Source organism: Palaemon carinicauda, chromosome 11 (genome assembly GCF_036898095.1).
Source record: "Palaemon carinicauda isolate YSFRI2023 chromosome 11, ASM3689809v2, whole genome shotgun sequence".
NCBI classification, from domain to species: domain Eukaryota; kingdom Metazoa; phylum Arthropoda; class Malacostraca; order Decapoda; family Palaemonidae; genus Palaemon; species Palaemon carinicauda.
The window spans coordinates 18,974,804-18,994,386 of NC_090735.1; the positions used below are offsets into that span (position 1 = coordinate 18,974,804).

A 19,583-nucleotide genomic window follows, 5' to 3' on the forward strand; every position below is an offset into this window, starting at 1 on the left:
AGAAAAACATGGCAGTAGCGCAAATCCTCAAGGCAGGCACCTGGTCGAACCAATCTACGTTCACAGCCCACTACCTCAAAGAATGTTTGATGAAGTCTCTAGACGGGTTCTCTATAGGAACAGTTATGTCCGCACTCCAAGCGATTTAACGGCCAAAGCCCCTGGTATAATCGCGGTTACCAAGACCAAAAAGACACCAGTTCAATTTCCTTTTCCCCTTGTCTTCTCTTTTCTCTTCTTTCCCCAGAGATTTGACCAAGTAGAGACTGAACAAGACATGGATTCACAGTTTCATCACTGGACACAACTACAAGAAATTTTTTAAGGGTGAGTACTTAGACACTAGTGTGAGCTCTTTGTGTAGTTTTCCTACGGTTCGTTTTCCGTCAACCTTTGGAACCTAGTCTCCTATCTAGGTTCACAGCCGTTCTGCTTAGTTTGGTTTAGGTCAGGTAGACACTCCCACCTCCTAAAGTGTAAGTCTCCTAAGAAAGTTGTTCGAGGTAAGTCTCTGTGTTGGAACAAATCACAAACTTTTAGTAATTTGTATTTTTCCTTACATACTTACCGAGAACTACTTTCGGGTAATGGCCCTCCCTTCCTTCCCCGAGTGCCTTTCTGACCCTTAGTTAATTTTTAACATCCAAGAACTTACTGAAGGTTGAGACCCAAGCTAACGCGCGACCTGGCTCGGGACTAGCCTCAGGGCACGTATCCTTCCGCCTGGGGTAGTCCTCATAGAAAACGGAAGTAGGGTAAACTACACAATACTCTGGTCGGTTGAGAGGAGATTCCAGGTATCTCCTAAGAAAGTAGTTCTCGGTAAGTATATTAGGAAAAATACAAATTACTAAAAACTTGTGATATTGTTTATGCCATGACTCAGGATAACTCTTGTGGCTCTCAAAGGTCATCAGGCTGAGTGGTATCCCAATCTGCTTGCTTCTCTGGTCAAGGTCTGAAGAGAACTATACCTTTGGTGGAGGGGGATCTCTAGTTTGATTGGGTAAATGCATCCATGTAGGCCAAGGCTTATCAGCCTTTCATTCCTTTGAAAGTCGGGTAGAAGTTTGCGGAGATCATCACTGCTCGTGCACAGATCAAGCGGTGATCTTAACTAGGGAAGAAAATGAACCATAATTTAGGTTCCAAGGGACTTCTAGCCCACCAAGCAGTGGGTCTGCCTAATAAACTACAAGGTTTTATGTCACCTAGGAATAAATCACAAATTTTTAAAGTAATTTGTATTTTTCTAGCTATACAAATCTGAATCCTTTAATATAACTTCCCTCCTCAACCAATCTTCTCAGTCCTGGGATGAAAGGCTATAAGTAGAAGCTTTCTGGCTGAAAGGGGGTTGGGTTACTTGCCTCAGACCCTCACCAGCTTGATAACTGCATGTTATCCAACTTAAGCGACCGACTTCAGCTTGCTCTGAATCAATCTCTCTAATTAAAGGACTGAGGTTTGTATGGCTATTTGTGACATCATGGTAAACAAATACAAACACAAGAGGATAAATATCCAAAATATAATTTATTAAGATACAGAAATTGGTACACAGCCACACAGGTAAAGTCATAAAAACTTGCAGACCTAAACTTTAGATCCATTTAAATACCCCCTGTATCACCAGATGTCCTTAAGATACAAATAGTGTTTGAGTGTACCCTCAAGCAAGAGAACTCTAATCCAAGACAGTGGAAGACCATGGTACAAAGGCTATGGCACTACCAAGAGCTAGAGAACAAAGAATTGAATTTTGACTGAGCTTTTAGAAGAGCTGCTTACCAAAGCTAAACAGTCTTCTACCCTTACCTAGAGGAAAGTAGCCACTGAACAAAAACAGCAAGTAGTTAACCCCTTGAATGAAAATGAATTTTTCAGTTATCTTATTGTTGTCATGGATATGAAGGAAAGGGAGAATATGTAAAGAATAGGACAGACTATTTGGTGTACATGTAGGTGAAAGGAAAATTAGCTGTAACTGGAGAGGAATCCAGTGCAGTACTATTTGGCCAGTCAATCGACCCAATATTTCCAAGCTGTAGTATCTCAACGGGTGGCTGGTGCCCGGGCTAACCTGTTTATTGTGATTAAATTGGTTATGTAGTCTCAGCCGAGTGTACTACACTGTTGACAGTGACGGTCTTAAACTGCCTGATGTAAAATGGGCTGTAGTCAGCATTTCATATACTCTAGATTATTAATAGATTAATATAAAACCATGAATGAAAATATTCATATCCAAACTTGGATGAACTAAATATGGTTTTAATCTACTAAAAGCAATATTCAGATAATATTTTGAAAAATGTAAATGAAAACCTTATATTTCAGTACGTTTCATTGTGGTTTTGATTCTGTGTGCTCTATTTAAACTAGAATTTGTATTTGTATTCACTGTTGATTCTTTATAGCATTGATTCTATTAATTTTGCAGCCTGTTCTTCCCCCTGAGCAAGAAAACATTGACTACGATTCAAGTGCAAGCGATGAGGAGCAAGAAGATATTGACTACGAGGAGGATGAAGATGTTTTCAAAGAACCCAAGGTATTCAAGTTTTGTAAATGTGAAAATATCAACTAAAACTGATTTTGAATTGGCTTAGGTTATTTACATGCATAATGAGTAGCTTTAGAGTCACCGATGACATTCAGTTTTTTACCCTAGAGAAAAGTGTGAATAACTGGAACTAGATTTTTTTTTTATTACACATTATGGAAATGTGGGAGGTTGGGTTGTGGCACCCTAGCAGTACCAGCTGAACTCAGCCGAGTCCCTGGTTAGGCTGGAGGAACGTAGAGAGTAGAGGTCCCCTTTTTTTTGTTTTGTTTCTTGTTGATGTCGGCTACCCCCCAAAATTGGGGGAAGTGCCTTTGGTATATGTATGTATTATGGAGAAACTGTTCCTTGGTGGAAGCAATTGCTAGTCTCACTAACTAATACAGTACAGTAGTAGCAAATAGAACTAAAACAAAGATATTTTCTCTTATTTAGGAAGGTTCTTTAACAACTTGAAGAAGCAAGAAAAAGTATTGTTTGAAATTTGTATGTTTGGGGGTTTATAAATTAAGGGTACTATATATAGGTCATTCTAAGGTCATGAGGTATTTTATTTCCTTAAAAGTCATTTATTTGCAAAGAACTGTTAGAGCTTGACTTCTAGTGTTTTGTAAGAACATTTTTTTTCTATTGCCTTTTTTGACTGTCCTTCAAGCATTTCTTTCTTCAGCTTTATATTTCCTTAGCCCTTGAAATATCTTGACTGATTATCCAAAATTGAACTTTTGGTTAAGAAAATGTAGATTTGCATGACAAACTTAGTTGTCATTTGGGAAGACTCTTAAATTTTCAGAATAGTGTAGTTTTTATCGGCCATCATTATCACAACTAAAAACTGATGCTTAAATTGTACTTTCAAACATAGAGAAATTTGGGATCAGACAAAAAATATAAGTCCAATACTTCGTGAATCAGTGATTCAGTCAGACTTATTGCTACCCACCTGTCTTATCCAAATGTAATTACTGATCATATCAAATGTTTTTAGATTAATGCAACCGATCTCTGAAGTTTTTGTGTCAAGATAAACATTCAGATCAAATTGCTGTTTAAAGCTTTCCTCAGGGAATCAATTATTTTAGCAGTGAAGGTTCGTTTTAGTATCTTCATCTAAGTAGGTCACTAATGTTGTTTTTTTCCATCTAGAGAAGACCATTATGTTTCTCTTAATCTACTCTGCTTTATTTTAGTTAGATAGCAAAAATATAGAATTTTAAACTGTAATTAAATAATTTTTACAAGGTTATATTTCTTTGAATGTCTATTCAGTATTGCTATCTTGTTTTACAAGAATTATTTTTCATTATTCAGAATATTTATAAAATTTTTGTGTGTTGAGGTGATGACTTTGTGGCATTAAAGGCCTAGTTCGTGTTTATTGTATCATAACATAATGCTTAGTGTTTGTAGTCTTCAGTTTATTTTTTTTTTTAATTTATGATAACAGATGTTTCAAAAGTAATTATTTTTTATCACCACATGGCACCTGCTTGTTTTCTTCAGTTTTAGAAGTTAATCTATGGACAGTATTGATTTATGTTTATTAAGAAAAAAAATATTTTACAGCAGGTCTTAAATCGATATCCATACCTTCATTTTATAGCAATAATGTAATAATATCGATGTACTGTACTGTTTGTTGTGAGTCATCTTTTTCACTTTTATCATTTTATCTTTTAAAGGTAATCGCTGATAATACAGAACATAGTGACCCTGACTCGTACTCATGGTGCTTGCTACGACTGGCCACAGTGCGTGCAGCAAGAAATGTGGTCGGCCGGTTTTTGGAAACGGCCGGAGTCGAGTTTCAGGGTAAGGGCAAAGGTATATCCATACACACGTTTTGTGTGTGCAATTCATGTTCATAACTAGTAGCAGGGCTTCACGTTTGGTAAGACCAATATATATTTTGTGTTGCTTTGTGTGTTAAAACAAACAACTGGCTCTTTTTAATTGTATTCCTCTCTCAATTTTTTCAGCTTTACTTTTCTTAAAGAAAATATAGTCTTCTTCATTTTTTTCTTAAATCTCTGTCATTTGTTTGCACAAATGTTGTCACGTCCAGCTTTTTTGGTGTGGTCTTTTTGTGTAGGCACTTGGTAGATTCCAGAAATGTGATCATACTTCAATCACTAGTCATATTGACATTTTTCAAAGGTTTTACCATGGTGGAAGCATGTAGAACTTTAATGATACAGCTTTAAGCATGGGAAAAGCATGATAGATAGCTGGAAGTGTTCTGTTTATTGCTTTGAGAACTTTAACTTAACCCACTAATAGCTTTTTTATTATGCAATTTGGTATGTGCACAGTATGTCTAGATATTCTTTGGTTATGTTTACATTGTAATTATCATGATATATAAAACATCTCATATTTACTCGAAGTAATTTTAGATACGTTATATATGACTGATTATTTATGTCACTTCGAGAACTGAAAGTTGTGCTTTAAAGAAAATTATTCAAAGTGGTGGTAAATGTTTACTAGTGGGATGTTTGATGTAGGGAATAGAATGGGCTTACAGTACTCAGTGTGAGGATATACTGATAACTGGCATTTGTGACTTTCAAATGGCCAGTAAGTATGGCAAGATCATCCTTATCTTTATATTTATATTTGTTTCAGAAGAAGGAAATTCTTCAGCTTTTGGGGGAAAGGTTTGACTTATGCATACTTCCTCCCACCCCTTTTTTCAGTGATCTACCCTTTTATCCTAAGGTTGTATAGTTTCTTTTATCCTTACATATTTTCTATGCTTTAACCTGTGTTTCTCTGCAACACAGGTTGGAAATATTTTTATTACCCGTAGTATTTCACCCTACCTTTCGAGTTTTAATCAACTTGGTTGGGTTTTATAAGAATTCCTTTTTAAAAGAGTAGGGGGCCTGTTTTTCCTAATCTCTTGAGTCTTTTATCCCTAAGACTAACCTGTTCTACCGTTTCTCAGGAAGGGTTTTATGAGATTCTGACCTCAACTCAATTTTTCCATTTGAAATATATGCCCCTCAAGAAATTTTCTCTTTTCAGCCATATACTGTTATGGGTTGAGAATATGACCAGTTCCTTTTAGACTTCCCTTTTATGGAGAAATTCAAATGATCATTTGATCTACTAGCTGTTATTAATTACAAGTTTATATTGGATAACTTGTGTTAAAACATTTACTTCTCAGGGATAATTCATATTTAATGTCCCGTGTTCCTGAGTAACAATAAATTTTTACTATCATATTCAAAAGCTCTGTCTCAATTATTATTGCAGTTGAGATACTTTGGAAGAATGTTGACACTGGGCTAGACATTTTGGTAGTTCGGAAAGTTAAATCATTAGCAATTTCAAAGCAGATTTTGTAGCTAGCTTGCTTCATTAACCAAGAGTTATCATGTCAACGTCTCTTTTTCTAATAAATTAAGAAATTAGGCCCTAAGCAAATGAGAGTACAGGCCAAGGTCTCTGTTTCTAATACCTCAGAACTTCAGCCCTAAGCGTATGTGAGTAATTTATCCTTCCATATCAACTAGTGCCAGGGAGGATTGTTCTCATTTGATGATCTTGTTTTATTGCATGGACCTATTTTTCCTTGCTTTACACAAATTACTTTGGTGTGGTGTTGGACATGGAAGGCTTCTCTACCCATAATTCCATTATTCTTTGGTTTTCTCAAGTACAAAAGAATTTCTGTACATTTTAGACTGAAATTCTTGTTCTACTGACTGTCTTTTAGACCTTTATTTCCTGTTTGTCTTTTCCACATAGCTATTAAGTTGGAATTAAATATGGGTAATTTTAAGTTTTTATTAACGGTTTGTTTTGATAAGTTTTGACAATAAATTCTCTCTCGACTTCACTTTTTAACAAAGGAATTTTATGACAGACATTTTAAGACACGGAGGGTCTCTTTTGTAGTATATTACCTAAATTTCCTTTACCTGTTGCAATTGAAGGCAATAATGCTTTGAAACATTTCTTCTGGTTCATTCAGCAAAACTTTGAAACCTGGGGTTTCCTCAATTGTTGAGTAGGTGACCTTCCTTCTCCAATCACTGTAGACCTACTCAACTTTTGCAACAATTTTTACCATAATATTTCAGTTTCTAGCATTCTCAAATGCTGGAGAGGTGAAGACAAAGAGTTGAGTACTAGGCCTAACTATGTTTTAACATGCTTGTTGAGAATTGTTCTTTCTTGACACCCTCGACAGGTGAATGGGTCTTTATCGCCTTTTTTTTTGTATCGGAACATTTTGATTAGAGAATAATCTTAGCTGTTGCATTGAACCTAACTTTAGTGAAGGTTCTTGAGGTTATATATTAGGGATATTCTTCTGTTTGATTTTCCTTTCATACAAAACCAGAAATAATCTTTTTGTTGGTCCCTATGTTATGTAGCAACAACTGGGAGGGTTGGAAATTATTACTATTATTGATAGGTTTAGTAATAATTTATAAGAAGTAAGCTTGTTTTGTGATAAGGTGCTTTATACAGCTCATATAAGGTGGCATACTATGATTCTTTTTTCAGTATTGAGAAGAGTAAGACATGTTGGATAAATTCTTGACCCTGGATCAGTTAGTGACAATAGTGCCTTTTATTTTGCCTGACGTCATGGAAAAGTCAACCAGGGTAATTTTGGAAATTTTTTCATAGGATCGAGCTACTGTTTTAATTTTGGTTAGAAGATACAAGTCCATTGTTGGACGCTTACTTGGACTTGGTATATGATTTTCTTACCTTAAATCAAGACCTTGTTTATATTAGCCATGTTCTTTACCTACATAGCCCCTTTTCTCAACATCCAATTTTTAGAAGAGAAGTGTGCATATGATAAGCTTGTGTTTTGGCTTTTTTCAGAGGCATATACAACTTACTTATTAGTGGTAATTTCTGCCACTAACTAACCCCCACTTCCTATTAATGTAGGAATCTGGTATAAATTTTAGATGTCATTAAAGTAAATCTAATTTTCAGAAGAAATTATTCAATTTGATACCAGAAAACCTGGGTGTAAGATCCTCCCTAGTTTTGGTGGTATTTTTTTCTTATTAATTGGTAATTTTACTGACTCTAAATGATCGGCCTGTTTACATGCGAGACGTCTGAGGATGATAGAGCCGCAGGCTAACATTTCCACTCCTTGCTGTGGTGTAACATTCCAGAAAAGTGATTTTGTTTAAAATTTCTCTTTTTCCTTTGAGTGGTCTTGACAAACCATTCATAGCTTATATCATCCTTCTTTTTCAACTATGGTTGTAGCTTTAAAATTACTAAAAAGAACCTTACTTTAAATCAAAACCTGAATGTTCACCTTTATAGATTTAATTCAATGTTATTTTGATAATTTTATTTTGACAGTGCTTCATCCCGTTGTCCCATATACAATGATTGCAATCATGTACTCACCCTTCTTTTGAGTACTTATCCATCATTAGACATAACTCGCATATCCTAGTCTCTAGCTTAGTTACACTCTCACTGTAGTGCATGTAAACGTAAACCTTAGACAAGAATATGCCATGTATGGTGGTGTTCAGCAAATTTATGAACACTGTAGAATGATGTAAGAATTTAGGTTGAGAGATAATGTTAAAAGAACTAAATCATAGAAAATGGGAAACTCTATTTTTTGCATAATGATGTTTGTTCTTCCACGAACAATGAACCATCATCCTTTAGGCAGCCATTGAATAGTTTTAATGAGTATTTAAGCAACAGATGGGAGCAAGGACAAAGAGCCACACCCACCTTAATTGTCTAAGTCATTACACTGTGTTTAGTCATTTCAAGCACTACTGTACTATACAACTGTGCTGATGTTCCCTTAAGCAAAATCTTAATTTTCTTTTCTTTTAGGAAGTGAATGCTGGCTGTTGCTTGTTATGATGGGAAGCAAGACACTCATTCAAGGGAGAATGGACTTTACATCCCATTTTTGTTAAACTGGCTGTAGATCCACATGTGCTCCTTCCTCTTGCTAGGGGCATGGGTGTAAGCAATCATCCCCTTGTGCTGAGTGTAGGTCGTGGCCTCCTTTGCTGTGTCAGGCATATAATTTGAGGGATAGGAAGAGAGCTTTGATTCTTCGTCCTGCTTATTGGATGCATCTGCTATCAATGCTCCTGTGCTTACACCCATGGCTTAATCCCAGAGGGTTATGTGTCAATAGCAAAGAGCCCTTAGACCTACATAAGCAGGCTTTCAAGTTCTGGTGAAATGTAGGCCTTTTCCAGTGTTTGCCCCATTCTATCAGAGGTTGTTGAGAGCTCTTTGTTTGTACTACTGCTAACAACTAATGTGACCTAATGAAGGTTTAGGCCTCATTAGGTCTATCAGGTAGTCTGCCCTGTGCCAGTGCCTCCTTTGGTGACACCAGTGGTGAAGGGCATTGTCCCTGTCTCTCCAGTGTCAGTGTCTCTTTGATGTCTGCAGTGGTTCCTCCTGCCTAAGCATAGGGCAGCCCTGGGGCCAAAATGACATGTTTCTACAGTGCCAACGGACAGGTGTTCCCTGTCCATCTCCCTTGACCCGGTCACCCCTCCCCTCATTACCCTTTGCTTCAATCCCTGTGGCAGTGTTCCCCAGTGCTGTGGTTCCTATTGAAGCAACCCCTGGGTTTTTTCCTTTCTCCCTTGGAGGAAAGTCATTGTATGAGTCTCTCAGACTTCAACACCTCTGCTTGTAGCCTGAGAGGAGGAGGGCTGGAAAGAGGAGGATATGTCTGCATTTTTCTTTCTCCAATTCATGTTCGTCGCTGCCCTTTTCAACTTCTGACTGTTCACACTTTCCATAAAAAAGGTTGGCAGTCAGATACATTAAAGGCAAAAGGAACAGACTAGCAGATTCACTTAGATAGCAAGAGAGGGTTGTAGGGTCAAAGTGATTTCAACATCCTGGCATAACAGAAGTTTCTGGTCTTTGGGGTTCTCTGGGGATTGACTTATTTGTCATATGGCTGAACAGGAAGCTCCCCACATTTTCTCTCACAGTTCAGTCCTATGGTCTATGTTTAAAGTTGCCTTCCAACACCCATGAGATCACACGGATGGTTACGCCTGTCCTTCATTCAACCCTGTTCCATCCACTAATCTACAGTGTAAGAATAAGACGGGACTCAGATTGATCTTAGTAGCTCCCATATGGCCTCATGCCAAATTATTTCCCATTCTGCCTTTTCAAGATCCAGAGGGAATTCCCTAGGCCCTTAATCTCCCAAAGGAAGTGTGCCAGCTTCTACAATTTGATATCATAGAAGGGATTCTTTTCAGGTTGAATCATCTGCAGACCAGATTGCACAGTTCCTCTTCTTCCTGGTAGGGAGAAGGTCCTCTCAGTCACTACTGTCAAGGCTACCACTCAGACTTGAGCATGGTCTTTTGATGACAGAGGATAGACCTCTCATTATGGAAGTTGCCTATGCTTGGGAGTAGCTTCAAACAGTCTTTCTAATCTTGGTACCTCATCCAAGCCTTTGAGAAGGCCTCAGTCAAGGTTCTGACTCTCAAGACTGTCTCTACTGCCTTGATCTCAGAAAAAAGTTTAGGTGAATGACATGGCCTGTCTGCCTTAGTCTCTCACTTTAAGAGGTGGAAAGAGCTCCTTAGTCTAGTACCAGGGCACATGGCCAAACTCGGACTCTGGTGGGGCACGACCCTATGTTCAAGCCCTTCGCTGCGGGAAACATCGAGTGGCGGGGAGAGGAGAGGCTTTTGTGTCTGCTGTGCTATATAAAGAAGACCCGGCATCTCAGACCTGAGTATAGTTGACTCTACCTTAGCACAGTCATAATCAAGAAAAAGGTGTCTAGATCTCTTTTAAACTTAGGGAGTCGATCTATAATGCCTACACCTCGACTGTTGATAGAGTCTAGGTACTAGCTAAAACCGGAACTTGCTAAGTCAGGGGCTAGGCCCTACCCTTAGCTTCAAGAGGAATCTTGCAGTTGGCCAGGTGTTGAATGTTTGGGTGTGTATGCACTAGACCACATTCATGGCCTTTATTTTATAGGAGTACTCACATGTTCCTTGACACCTTGGCGCTTGGTCACGGGGTGGCTGCACTAGTGGCATAGGATCCCAAATCCCGTGTGGGATAGTAAGCATCTTTTCTATGGTATGTTATAGATTTAAGTCTGGAATGGAGGCAAACCTCTATTCTTCCTGCCCCTCTTTTAGGAGCAAAGAGTTCAAAGCATTACTCTGTATCTGACTTGATGCTGGTACTGTAAACTACACTTCTGAGCTCCTTTCTTTAGAACCCAGAGAAGTTTTCCCCTTTCTTCCTGCCATCATATGCCTGGTATATTATTCTGGACTGCTATTCACTTCAGTAGAAGGGTTCATTCTTTTGACCATGTACTAGTCTTCTTGGATAAGCCATTCCTTATCAGCCTATTCATCTAAATGATAGACAGATAAGAGGTTGCTTGAGTCATCTCCACTTATGTATTGGACCAGGTAGATTGACATTCCCGGGAAGAAAAAGAACATACCAGTTCATTTCTAAGGAGACTTCCAACCCACCAAGCAGTGAGTCTCCTAACCTAAAAAATTATTGTTTGTATTTTGCATAAGAACAAATCACAAATTTTGTAATAGATTTGTATTTGTCTTTGCTATACAAACCTGAGTCTTATAGGTTATACTTCCCTCCTCAAGCACCCCTCTCAGTCCCGAGCAGAAAGGTCATAAGTGAAGAGACTTTGACAGGTAGGGCTCCTCACCCTTGCTCCAACCTGTCACTTAACTGCTCACTAAAGGAATTCAACGGCCACCTTGCTCACGTTGAAAAATATAAATTTCTTTAAGGATTTGTGATATATCTGTAAAGGAAGAAAATGTAGAAATAGGTGAGAGACTATGTGTGCATAAGAAAATATTTTAAGTAAATGTTACTAGGTATAGGATACAAGAGCATGGAGCTCTTGTGTTAGTATGAATGTCAGAAAAATAAAAATGATTGATCAGTATGATTATCTGGGAATAGATGGTAGGAGCTGTTGTAAAACAAAAGAAATTCATGGAGCAATTAATGGTAGTATAAATGCTAGAAAAAGGGGTAATGAATAACTAATATGATTATCTGGGAAAAGATATTAAGGCTGTTGTAAGATGAAAGAGATGAAGTAAGAAAAACAGTAGAGTTCAGCTGAAGATGGTGATTGGATGCAGAATATTTAGGAAAAACAAAATTGCCTTATAATGTGGAGGTTTTGAGCCAACTTCTATTTATATAAAGTGAAGCGTGGTAATCAAATTAGAATGAAAGGCAAACAATGGAAATGCAGTAAATAAGATTCACTGGCGGAATATTTTTAAGCATGGAAAATTAAAGCTCTGGCTTTGATTAAGAAACAAATGTGTAAGAACAAACTGACAACATCAAAATTATAAACTCAAACTTTAGCAAAGGTATCATTTTTGTGTAAATAAAGTAAATTTCAATTGTTAGTGCAACAAGTAACAGGATTTCTTTGAGTTTTTTTCTGAAAAGAAATGTAGGGGGGACTTGCATTGTTTTCCTCTATAATGCCTTCCCTTCTCTCTATTTACAAAGCATTTTGCTATTTGCTAATGAAGAAATCTATTCTCTGTGGAATTTCTACATTTTTTTAATGAACCTTTTAATATTCCTTAATTTGATATACAACTTTTAATGAAGGATTCTTTTTACTATTCCAATTTAAAATTGTTTTATATGGAAGTTCTTTGAAATTTAAGTTGTAGGTGTGTTTTATAACCACTTGTTGTGTTTTCATGTCATACTCATCGCTATATAGTAGTATTTATTCCATTCATTACATTGCCTATTACTGTACTGTACCACCATTATCTCCACAGAGTTACCTATGCAGAGTCCACTACTGCACTCCATATTGAGATCTATGAATCAGTGGTTAGGTGAACTTATTGACCATTTAGAGAACAAGAAAGGGCCACCTCCAGAATACATTCCCGGCTGCTTTGCAGAAAGTGCAGTTGCAGGACCAGCTATCCTGAAGTACAGAGGACTCCTGGAAACTCACAATACACCCTTTGCGTAAGTATTCCCAATCGATGTTATTTCTCAGCAGCCTCCTTTAAGTGTTTGAATAAATCCAAATGATAATAGGGTTATTTGTCAAAGTACTGTACAGTACTTGAAATTGTTTTCAAGGAGAAAATTAAAATATGGCAGCTTCTATTTAACTATTACAAATCACTGAACTGCGTGGAGAGCATTACTCCACTAGGCCACTCAAAAGTAAACAAGCCATGCAATTGGTATGCTTTACACACTACATAGTTTTCATTTTCTTTAATAGATAATATGAAAATGCAAAGTTTTTCTCTTAGAAATTATAAGAGGTAATTGATACTATACCTATACTGTGTTTACCTGCTCATGCTGATTCTGTTTTCTTTATTTTTGTAAATATTAAATGTAAAAGCAGATAAATATTTTAAAAAGCTTTATCTTTGCCTGTGCAGACATAATAAAAGAGGTGTTAAGCCTGTGCAACGCCTATGGAATTACTTGGTGAGACAGGAAGAAGTTCAGGACATATTTGTGCGTTATATCTTTGGCCGTAAAAGGCCAGCGCCTGAACCCGCACATTATTCTGATCATGGTGAGTGTTGACACTGAAAGGAGTGTTGAGTGTCATTCTTATATTTGCTGCATGGTTGCTATCAAAATTATGTGATCAAAGAGCTACCTGTTGGTAATATAGTTCATATTCTAAATTTCTGTTTAGAGATTAGTGATTAACAGTTGTTGGCTTTTTGTTGAGAAATGTACAGTACTTTTAAGTCTTTCCTATATATGGGTGATACTTATGTTATATAAAGGTAATTCCTATTGAAGTATACTTGATTGATTATGATTTAATTCAAATAAGAAAACTACACTGTTACTATTTTTTGCATGCATTTGATTTGGAGGTTCCTTTTTTTTACAGTTGATGATGCAATGAGTGATGTAGATGGGTTAGAAGGCTCTGGAACTGGAGAGGGTGGATCAGAGATGGGAGGAGAGAGTCATCATGAGCCCTCGGAACATGGGGGACCATCGTCTGAGACTGCTGTGCAGTCCCTTGAGCCAGTTCGCATTATACACAAAGAGCAAGACTCAATAACATCCTTCTGCATCAACAAGGTCTGGAAAAACTTTGTAATGTCTAAATTTACAAGATATTTGCATGTACAGTATTGGGCTTCATAAAGTTTTCAATACTCATGTATTTTTCATAAAGTTAAGTTGTTATCCTGCAGCATGTTAATGCAGCTTAATTTTGTGAAGGATCTCTTATCAATTCATTATTTTCATATTCAATCTGCAGGTGAATGCAGGTTTGATGGCAGTGGCCACAGTCCGAGAGGTTCAGGAACTAGATGTGTCTCTGCTATTAGATCACCCAGGGTGGCTTACTAATGAATGTGAACTTGATGTTTTAGCTCTCAACCAGTGAGTATAAAATTGTTTTATGCTGAGAATAGAAAGATTTGGTTTTCAACTTTATATATGATTTTTTGGGCTCAAGCCATGTCGTCCTAATGGAAAGTTCCTATTGGTAGAAAGCTACCAATAGGAACCTTCCATCAGGGCAACATGGCCATCTCACCCAAAAATAGATTTTTTGCTTCGCTTCAAAATCCGTTTATAGTTATTCTGTCAGCCTATAAAGCCTGTAAAGTTTTCTCCAAGAAGTATTTCCATAGTTATGTATTTCTCTTAGGAAATTGCTGTACATTATTTCCAACACTTGAAAATAGCAGTTATGAACTACTGCAGAGTTTATCATTAATTCAGTTACACTTATATTGTATGCTCTTAGTTACCTCCACCAACAAAGTTGGGAGGAGGTTATGTTTTCACCCCTGTTTGTCTTTTTGTGAAAAAACATCTTGGCTGCAATTTTACTCACAGAGTAGTGAAACTTTCAGGGGTTAATTGTTATGTTGAGACATAGAAGTGATTTAATTTTAAAAGCCCTAGGTCAAAGGTCAAGGTCAAGGTCGTGCAAAAGGTCAACCGAATTAACCCTAACCTTAACCCAAGTTTGCACATGGTTGTCACACACACTTCAAATACGCATAGGGTCTAAATTGATTCTGGGAAAAGGAAGCTGGTTTCGAGAAATAGGTTGCAGTGGCAGAAGTCTGCACTCTCAGAGTGCTTTTCTAGTTATATCACTATATTCAATGGCAAATAAAGTTTTTAAGTTTCTATATTTTTTAAAATCAAAATGAGCAAGTCTCATTGAGAAATATTTTTACAGGGAACCAGATTCTGTGCCGTCATCGAATTTTCTTGTTGTGCAGACTCCAATGGACAAGAATGTTTTAGATCCTGGAAGGGGAGGTAATGTCTTATTATTTTTATATTGATCTACTGGTTTTTTTTTACGTTAGAGTTTATCTGATACTAACAAGCCTATTACATGTATATTGATAGTGCACTCCTTATCTATATAGTATTGTATTTCTTATTACTGATTGAATAATCAAATATATAAGTAAAAAATAAAGTAAGCAATGTAAATTACAGAAAAGTTATGAAACCAAATTATATGGTTAGGAAAAGATTAACAAATAGTTTAACTTCTTATTATAGCAAATTACAGTACCTAGGGTATTACCTTGACTGATATAAAAGAGACTGAAATCTACCCAAACAATGAAAATATATGACAACAAGAAATTAACAACACATTGAGAGGCATTGAACCTAATGGTATGCATGTCAGTATCAAAGTACCTATGGTATATTAACCCTTTTACCCCCAAAGGACGTACTGGTACGTTTCACAAAAGCCATCCCTTTACCCCCATGGACGTACCATTATGTCCTTGCAAAAAAATGCTATAAAAATTATTTTTTTCATATTTTTGATAATTTTTTGAGAAAATTCAGACATTTTCCAAGAGAATCAGACCAACCTGACCTCTCTATGACAAAAATTAAGGCTGTTAGAGCAATTTAAAAGAAATATACACCAAAATGTGCTGGGAAAAAAGTAACCCCTTGGGGGTTAAGGGTTGGAAATTTCCAAAAAGCCTGGGGGTAAAAGGGTTAAACACTGATGTTATGTTGCTCATTTTACTGTTTATTTAATTCCCTGTTTGTGGTTGTGTAATATCCAGGTACGGTATGCTATGCCAAAACTCAATAATTTCTTTATGTAGTCTTTATGACCTAAAAAGTTATGCTTAGGTATTTACGTATTTATAGAGGTTCATGAACATCATTTTCTTTGTAAGATGCTCAAGGTAGAGTAATGTGTCATTGTCATTCTATGACTACCAGTTAGGTAATTTTAGTTCTAATTATAGTGGTTGATGTCTGACCTGTGTAACATGACAATTAGATGAAAAAAGAGAAATACAATAATCCCTCGGTTATCGTAGGTGGTATATTCCAAGCCCCCGTGATAATGGAAAAATCGCGAAGTACATTTAGAGATCAACTGTATATTTTTTATTTTTTATAATTTTTCATGTTTTTATTATCTTATAAATTAAACGGTTTATAATCCCAAAAATTACTATTTTTAACAAGAAGTTATTACAATAAAAAAAAAAAAATATAAAACTTACCTGCCCTCAGAAACCCTCCATATGAAGAAGAGTCCATGTTATACATTTACATAATACATTTATCGTTGTTGTCGGCGCCCACTCGTGTCCGAGTATTGGGTTCTGTCGTTAGCCATCAGCCTCCTATCTAAAGAGATGAAGAAGGATGGAGGAAACGACAGAATGCCAGTAGCTGGGTATATTTTTTTGGGTGGTCGTGGCTTTGCAACGGCCACACACACACACTTGGCCCACACCGTTTTCACCGCGGCTCAAGACATATGAGACAGGCGGCTTCTCCGATGTTGGTTGCATCGGGCTGCTGGGTTCTTGTTATGTCAAGGCCCGCCTTGTTGCCTGCCCGACAGGCATTGCCCTCTTCCGCCGGAACTGGGAAGCTCCGCTGTTGGGGTCTTGTTTGGTTTGATTTTGGAGTTTTCCTTCTCCTAGCCTTTGCCTATCTTAATAAAGGAGAAGGCCTATAGGGGGGTCCAGTCTTGGTCTGGTCTCTCAGAACTGGCCTTAGCAGTATGGTTGAGCCTGCCAGGGTGGATAAACTACCCCACCGCCATTGCCCAGCCCATCATTGAGACACTCAAGCCCCTCTACTGCAGCAAATGTACTGAGAGAGCGATAGGTGAACTTTGATATAGCTAGATCCCTAAAGAGAAAAAGTTTCATAAATTTGTATGCTAGACATTGCGAATGAGTATTGACATCCATGCTGTATTATAGTTATTGACACACTGCCTGGCAACACAAGTTCCTTGCTAATACTTCATAAAAAAATACATGAAACTAGTAAAACATTAAGATATTGATCATTAAACATTTTAAACTAAACTATCAGAATTATAAGAAGTTTATAATTACTGTACTGTATAGTAGAAATAATATAATCTAACAAAATAACAAAAAGTGATAAAGATGATATCCATATAAAAAGCTGAAAGATAATGAATTTACCAGGAATGCATAAAGCTTCATTTCAAGTTGCATTTGGAACGAGGTTTATAAGTTTCTTTTTTTTCAACAACATGATTACTGTATCCATGAAGTGGTGTAAATTTTTCTCCATTTTGAATTTTTTTTTAAAGGATAATGTACTTTACTTGCACTACAACTCTTAATGTATTATAAATTTAATACTACATTCAACGTAACTAAAGTAACAAACATCTCTCTCTCTCTCTCTCTCTCTCTCTCTCTCTCTCTCTCTCTCTCTCTCTCTCTCTCTCTCTCTCTCTCTCTCTCTCTCTGTGAGTGCGTGTGTGCGTATTTTCATTTTACTAGGATGTCACCTGTTAAATTTCTGGTGAGAGTTCTAGAAGTCAATTTTAGTTGGTACCTTTTTGATTAATTTTTAGCATCAAGATACCTACAGCTTGATGGAAGTTTGCGTTAGTGGGGAGATTTTATATCCTTAGACACTTTGCCTCTTAATTAAGCACTTCCTTTAAAACATAATTTGCAGTTTTTCTAGACGTGTGTATCATTGCTATTATCATTTTTGGTTATGATTTGAAAATACATCATGATGCTGTACTGTAAAATATTTAAAAATGCTCAGCAGAAGTTAAAGATGAAGCTATTTTAGAATTTTGATTGGCTCTATTTACCTTACTTCATAATAGATCAACTTACTTCAAGTTCTGATCTATGGGGGATCATCCAGAACCACTGTTTGCTTACCATATGAGTAATAGATTCCTCTTAAAATCTTACCATATGCAACAAGTTGCTATATAAAATATTTTGAGAATCACCGAGTCTTTTAGGTCTTGGGCAGAGATTGTTTTTGAAAAAATTAATAGTATATATAGAAAAGCCAATATGTATTGGTGCGTGAATATGCTCATCAAAAACAGATGTTATGAGATGAGGTAACAGGAAATTTGAAGCGGTTGGAATTTTATGGCTTATGACAAAAAAAATCGACTTGTTTGAGGATTCTATGAAAAATTTTATTATATTGTAATTCTTGATCATATTATCAGGTAGATATGTTGAATTTTTTATCCTTTTCTTGATTTTCAACAGAAAATATAATTCTTCAAGGAATACAATGCTTCTGAATGTTCTAAGCTGTTATGCAACAGTGTGATGATATGTTTTTGTATAATCTTTGGGCAACAATAATTTATAAATATTGATATTGAATATCACTTGAAAAGTATCAGTACAGTATAATAAAAGGTCTTGATAGGTAGGACTGAATGGCCTCTTGCTATATATTGAATGCTGAAATTTGTTATCCCACACAAGTTTGATGGCTCAAAATATATAGGGTTTCTATTGTGTGTTATTCCTTTGATTTAATAAAGTTAGATTTCCATATAATTTAGGGAAAATTTTTTCTAAGATTTATTTGTAATTCTTTGAAAAACTGACAATTACTATCTCACAGGGGTAGATGGTAACATGTCATCATCATCAAGTATCAATTTTCCTGCCATGGGTGGTGGTCCAATGAGTCAAACAGGTCGAGGTACCAATGTGGTAAGTTCATATTACAGTTTTTATGTAGTCTAGTTTGTAGCCAATTTCTATTTCTATATTTCATGTAACATTCAATAGGTCATTGTGGTAATGGGTTTTTTTAATAGATAGGAAAATATTAGAATTTTCAGAACCAGTGGTATATTCAACCTTCTACTGAGAATCTTTTGGGGTATTTTTTTCTATTATCTGATGTTACTATGATAAACAGTTCTTTGTATTTATTTTTGTTATTGAGGTATTGAAAATGCAAAGGTTATTAGTAAAACCAAATAAATTTCTTGAGTCTGCAACATGCCACACTATCTTTTCAAAGAACTTTACTATCTTCATTTTGTTAAGGTAGTACATGTTGCTGCCCAGCATCTGTTGTCTTTCTCCTCTGTAACTTTAGAATCGGGAAAAAATCAGCCTAACATTGTTACAGATGTCGATCCTAGTGAGCTAGGGAGGTAGTAATGTTACCTCAAGGTGGCATGGTCTTTTTCTTTCGGTTCGTTTCATTAGTTTCTCATCTTGATTATTTACATACTCATTATAATTGTTTTATCTGTTACTGTTGCTGATTTTGTTTTATAAAAGTTGTTTTCTCATAAGTGTGTCTTTCTATATCTCAATTGGCTATTCTTGCTTAAGGAAACTTGGTTGATGAATCAATGGTCTTTTTGGTGCTTTTCTGTTTTTGGACATTAGCTTTAATCATATTTGTTGTTTCTATACTCACCCAATGTTCAGAGACATAACACATAATGAGGTCAAGAGGATATGATATTGATTTCAAAATCAAGACTGATTTTGGATGTTAACCACCAGATGTCACCTTGCTTGCCTTTTGAATGAATGAAAATGTGAAATTTTAAATTTTTTTTGAGTAACAGTGAATTTGAGTCTTCATCAGGAACAAAGCAATATGAAAATCAGGTGAGTTTATAAATTAAAAATGATATAAATTAAGATTCAAGTTT

General features: G+C 36.2%; 1 protein-coding gene across 5 annotated transcripts in view; it reads left to right on the top strand.

The window, feature by feature from the left end:
* The window catches only part of LOC137649986 (dmX-like protein 2), a 192,412-nt gene that overhangs the window by 141,526 nt on the left and 31,303 nt on the right, over positions 1 to 19,583 (top strand). For 4 of the 5 annotated variants that reach the window (XM_068382984.1, XM_068382988.1, XM_068382986.1 and 1 more), the window contains 8 exons: positions 2,444 to 2,554; positions 4,249 to 4,390; positions 12,403 to 12,601; positions 13,033 to 13,172; positions 13,503 to 13,699; positions 13,884 to 14,008; positions 14,823 to 14,905; positions 18,527 to 18,618. In XM_068382984.1, the coding sequence (XP_068239085.1) occupies positions 2,444 to 2,554; positions 4,249 to 4,390; positions 12,403 to 12,601; positions 13,033 to 13,172; positions 13,503 to 13,699; positions 13,884 to 14,008; positions 14,823 to 14,905; positions 18,527 to 18,618 (1,089 nt within the window). The remainder of the gene's footprint in view (positions 1 to 2,443; positions 2,555 to 4,248; positions 4,391 to 12,402; positions 12,602 to 13,032; positions 13,173 to 13,502; positions 13,700 to 13,883; positions 14,009 to 14,822; positions 14,906 to 18,526; positions 18,619 to 19,583) is intronic. The other variant, XM_068382985.1, reaches the window with a different exon arrangement.